The sequence below is a fragment of the Monosiga brevicollis genome, genomic scaffold, assembly GCF_000002865.3.
Source record: "Monosiga brevicollis MX1 MONBRscaffold_54 genomic scaffold, whole genome shotgun sequence".
In the NCBI taxonomy this organism is placed as follows: Eukaryota; class Choanoflagellata; order Craspedida; family Salpingoecidae; genus Monosiga; species Monosiga brevicollis.
This window is the reverse complement of record NW_001865091.1, coordinates 70,875-76,217: the sequence shown is the minus strand read 5'-3', so window position 1 is coordinate 76,217 and position 5,343 is coordinate 70,875. Positions and strand designations below refer to the sequence as shown.

The 5,343-nt window shown below is 56.6% G+C and overlaps 1 protein-coding gene across 1 annotated transcript; it reads right to left on the bottom strand.

Annotated features, from left to right (window-relative positions):
* Window positions 1-259: 259 nt before the first annotated feature.
* MONBRDRAFT_13061 (uncharacterized protein) lies at window positions 260-3,482 on the bottom strand (the record flags this gene model as incomplete). Its single annotated transcript, XM_001750954.1, has 6 exons — window positions 260-437; window positions 563-1,902; window positions 2,033-2,131; window positions 2,191-2,355; window positions 2,463-2,742; window positions 3,325-3,482. 6 exons carry the CDS (start codon window positions 3,480-3,482, stop codon window positions 260-262), a joined length of 2,220 nt encoding a protein of 739 aa, XP_001751006.1.
* Window positions 3,483-5,343: the final 1,861 nt, after the last annotated feature.

Sequence of the window (5,343 nt, the reverse complement as noted above, 5' to 3'; positions counted from 1 at the left end):
TTCCAGCCCTTGTAATAACATGAGTAAATTGAGCGAGGCAAAGAAGACAATACGTGCAAGCCCCGCACACAAACATGTGTGCATACAAATACTATTGACAGACTTGGTGCCACGGCAAGCACAGCACAGTGCCAAACCAAAATCCTGAACTAAAAGAGCGGCTCAAACCTGATACCACTGTTCTCTCGCGCTCCGTCGTCAACCCGTCAAGATGCCAGAGCGACACTGTCCTTAGAAACTTGCCGGACAAGCAGTAGGATCAGGCGAACAGCAACAAATACGGCGAAACGTCGGATTCGACGGGGTTGTCTCGCACAAAATCGGCGAACTTGAGCCGCTTGGATATGAGCAGCCACCGTTGGTTGTCATGAAAGGCGCGTTTCCACTGCCAGATTGACTTGGTGCGTTCCGACATGTTGTCTCGGGTAGCCCAAGGCCTTGAGTAACAACGTCCATAAAACGCGCCGGAGAATTGATTGCATCCAATGGGCCGTCTTGGCATGGCAGCCCCAGCGCACTGCATGCGTCAAAGCAAGATTCACGCGATCCACCCGCTATCCACCCGGGCACTGCACCACTCGTAGTTGATGCTGTATCCAACGTGGTCGTAGTTGTCGTAGGATTGGGCGCCTGGTTTGTAGTGGTGGTTGTAATAGTCGCGCTGGTCGCGGCATTGGTTGTAGAGGTTGTGCTGGCTGTGCTAGTTGTGCTGGTTGATGTGGTTGTGGTAGCTGTGCTCGGTTTGCTAGTCGTACTGGTCGTGGTAGTTGTTGTGGTTGTTGTGGTCGTGGTACTCGTGGTGCTTGTGGTACTCGTGGTACTCGTGGTACTCGTGGTGGTCGTGATGGTCGTCGTGGTCGTGGTACTCGTGCTGGTCGTTGTCGTCGTGTTGGTCGTGGTACTCGTGGTACTCGTGGTGGTCGTGGTACTCGTGGTGGTCGTGGTACTCGTGCTAGTCGTGCTGGTTGTCGTGGTCGTGGTACTCGTGCTGGTAGTTATTGTGGTCGTGGTCGTGGTACTCGTGGTACTCGTGGTACAAGTGGTGGTAGTGCTAGTCGTGGTACTCGTGCTGGTCGTGGTACTCGTGCTGGTGCTAGTCGTGGTACTCGTGGTGGTCGTGGTGCTAGTGCTAGTCGTGGTACTCGTGGTGGTCGTGGTACTCGTGGTGGTCGTTGTCGTCGTGCTGGTCGTGGTACTCGTGCTGGTCGTTGTCGTCGTGCTGGTCGTTGTCGTCGTGCTGGTCGTGGTACTCGTGGTGGTCGTGGTGGTCGTGCTGGTTATGCTGGTTGTGCTGGTTGTGCTGGTTGTGCTGGTTGTGCTAGTTGTGGTGGTCGTGGTACTCGTGGTACTCGTGGTGGTCGTGGTACTCGTGGTGGTCGTGGTACTCGTGCTAGTCGTGCTGGTTGTCGTGGTCGTGGTACTGGTGGTACTCGTGGTGGTCGTGGTGCTAGTGCTAGTCGTGGTACTCGTGGTGGTCGTGCTAGTCGTGGTGGTCGTGGTACTCGTGGTACTCGTGGTACTCGTGGTACTCGTGTTCGTGGTGGTCGTGGTACTCGTGCTGGTCGTGCTGGCTGTGGTCGTCGTGGTACTCGTGGTGGTCGTGTTGGTCGTGCTGGTCGTGCTAGTCGTGCTGGTCGTGCTGGTCGTGCTGGTTGTAGTCGTTTCGGTTGTCGTGGTCGTCGTGGTCGTCGTGGTCGTGGTCGTCATGCTAGCCGTACTAGTCGTGCTGGTCGTCGTTGCCGTGGTGCTTGTGCTAGTCGATGTGATCGATGTGGTCGATGTGGTCGATGTTGATGTGAGCGGCAAAGGAAGCAGACTGGACTTTATGCGCACGACGCAGTCTTTTCTTTGTAGTAGACGGTCATCGATTTTTTTCAAGCACTTTTTCAGGGCCTTTGCGTCCTGCGTGGAATATAATTGTGGTTGCAGACAGTGTTTCGAGCATACGCACAAACGATCATGTTTGGAAGGTGTGAGGCCAGTCAGGAAGGCGCCCGTGTACATTCAACCACGCACACGCATGCTCACGTACCTGCTTTGTTTGGACTTTGACCTTGATGTCATAGCGTTTTTTAGTCGATTTTTCAGACAGCTTCAGGTCGTCTTCGTCACGAAGTCGCACGCGACATGGCTGAGAGGATGAATGGCCGGGCCAGGTGGTCAAGGCAAACCCCACCAATGCACTGGAACCTTTCGGGAACGCGAATCAGTGCAAGTTGCAAATGGTCGGATGCGAACCTCATCAATATACTCGCAGTTGTTGACGACGTTGGTGAGAATTTTGAAGACGCGCTTTTTGTCACGGTCTGACAAGGCTGAGCCACCTCGGCCACCGCAGGTGGCAGCCAGCTTCACCTGTTGAAAGACGCCAACATGAGTGAGGATTAACCAACGTGTGGGCCGCGTCCGACTGTGACAGCGGTGAGAAAGAAAACGTGGGAGAAGATGAGCATTGGGCGTACGCGCTTGCGGTGTTGATCGTCATCATCTTCATCGCAGCCTCGGAAGCGCAGGCAGCTCTTCTGGTTGTCGTCAAAGCAGGCTTTAGCTCGGAAACAGGACTGCGTCGCGAAATCGGAGCATGGTTCAATGTCATGGCAGTTGCAGCGCCCACCTAAGAGGTTGAAGAATTTGGCACGTTGGTAGCCGGAGAGGGGGTCAAACTTGAGCCTGTACAGGAGCATCGGTGCGGCGGAGCGGCAGACTGACTGCGTGGAGTTAGCTGGAATCCCGATGAGAAGCCTGAAACAAGGGCAAAGCCTTGCTAGGCGTGTTTTACTTTGACACCCTGAGCCTCGCTCTACACGTGCACGGAAAGGGCGTGAGAATCTGGGAGTGTTTGATGTGAGACGAGCTACGCTGGACGACGTCAAGGTGACCAAGTCCTCGAACCTCGAGAGCAATGAAACGTTGGCTGCCATAGAAAAAATCGCCGAGGTTGTCTTCGGAAGGTGTAAGGTTGGCGTGACCGAGGGCAGACAGGGTGAGGAGGAGAAGGATCAAGATACGACATGCACCCGACGAGCGGGTCAAAAGACCGCGCGTGATGGGATGGTTGGCCGTGGTGCCGGGGAGGGAACGAGGGCAGGGCATGATGGCGAGCCGAGTGTAATTGTGGATGACGGATGCTGGGCGCCCGTGGCCATGCGCAAAGGATTTTTCAAAGGTTCTGGGGTGGCGGGCGTAGGGGCGTGACGCTTGGCGCTCGGGGCCAGAGGCGAGAGGAAGGGCGGAAACAGGGAAAAGGGGAAATGACGAGGCGGCGGCAGTGTGAGTCAAAAGAGCATGGCCTTGCGTTCTTCCGTGAAGGGCTTGGGCACACACCTAGCAAAGGGCATGTTCAGGTCAATCGCATAGGCTGTGCTTGGGGTTGGAGGACATTTGCTGACGCGAGGAATGACCATGCAGATGAGCATGGGGGCGGTCGTAGTCACATTGGTATGCGTGGTCCACAGTCCGAATGCAGCACGGGGCAGCCACATGGCCATTCAGAAAGGCGGGAACGGGGCATGCGGGCCAGCCATCTAGACAAACCTCGTGCGGTACCTGCTGGCACCGCTGGTGTGGGGGGCATCAGCGCCAAACGCGGACGTGTGGAACGGGAGGGCAGGATGTCACTGCCACGGGCCTCTGGACATGAGAGGGGAATCGGCGCATTTGTTGAGGCCCGATCGGACGACTGTCCCCAGGCAACGGTGTCACACCGCCAGCAACGAGCGAGCCAAGCAGAGCGATGTCAAAACCAAAATCGCGCCGGGGGACATGTCGGATCCCATTGGAGTCGTACCCTTTGGCACGAAACGAAGCGTGACCCACATAGCAAGAGGGAGTTGTCGAGGCGAGGTGAGATTGGCGGAGGGCGGAGGGCCGAGACCAAGTTTGGGGTTTGGAAAAGGGCTGTGCGCGCTGAAAATGGGTGTCTTGGTGGCCGTGTGACTCCCGGGCATGAGTGGGAACGGCGTCTTTGTTCGACTCGAGGGTTGTGGTGTCGCCCGTCGCCGATGATTGCAGCAACAGCGGGCTGCTGTGTGGGCTCACGACCGGGATCGAAACGTTTGAGGGAGAAGACACGGCCATGAAGATGATGCCTTTATGCTGGCCTCCTCCCTGTGGTCACTCCCTGCCCGACCCTCTTCATACGCTCCCACTCCTGTGGTACAGAGCAGTATGCCCGCGACTACAGAGCAGTGCTTGTCACGACTGGCTCGATCCTCTCTAGTGCGCTCCAATCTTCACGACACTGACGCTCCCTCGCCAGACACCTCGCGCCTCCCTGGCCAGTGCGCCCGCGCCACCCCGGTCGCCGTGATCGCCTCTTGTCTCGAACACGAGCCGGCATTCGAGGACATGGGTGCAGTGCGCCAGCCGGCGTTTTATCAATCAGAGGAACAAAACGACTGTCTATTCTTTCTTTGCAACAGCACGAGGCGCAGGCACCAGCACTGCGGTCATGAGATGCGCCGTCTGCCGGATCAGTGACCCGCTGCCGTTCAGGACTTTGAGTGTTAAAAAGGGGCAAACTCAGTCAGGCAAAGATGTGCGACGACACGAGCACCCCGTGCAGTTGGATATCCACACACGATGTACCCTGATCCTTTTCCCCCGTACTGAAGCGCTCAATTGATAGGCACGGCGGGCCCGGGTGCCATTCACCGGGGATCAGGGAAGAATATCCACACACGATGTGCCCTGATCCTTTCCCCCCGTTTTTAAGTGCTCAATTGATCGACACGGAGGGCCCGGATGCCATTCGCCGGGGATGAGGGAAGCGACCCGGCTGCCCTTTCCGACCGACCAGCGAGCCGGCAGCAGGCGAAAGGGGTGAACGACTTTTGGGAAACCCAATGTCAGATGTCAGACGATTTTCCAACGCTCAAATGTGGAAAGAGACTTGGGGAGACGAGGAGACTGGGCATAAGAGAAGGCGGTTGGCTGACAACCGCATGTCAGAGAGAGCTTCAAACCGTCACTCGGTACCGCTTTCCGAAGCAAGCCAGCTACCCTTGCAGCTCAGAGATGCATGCCCACTCGTGCGCCCGCTTCAGAGATTAGTCCCGACTGCCTCCCCAACCGCCAGCGTCACTCCCATCTGGCCGTTACACACCTTTTTCTCCCTTTACCGACCTTTTGTTCCATCTCTCAAACTCTCCCTCTGTCCTCTCGCCTCTCTGAAATTGACCTCTGTCCCGCCCACATCTCTTTTCTCCCCATCTCTCTCTTCCACCTCCCTCGTAAATTCACCCCTCTCTCGTTCCCTCTGTTTTTTTGCTTCTCTCGCTCTTTTCTTGCTCTGGTTACCCCTCTCTCTCTCTCTTCTCACTCTCCCCCTCTCTCTCTCTCTCT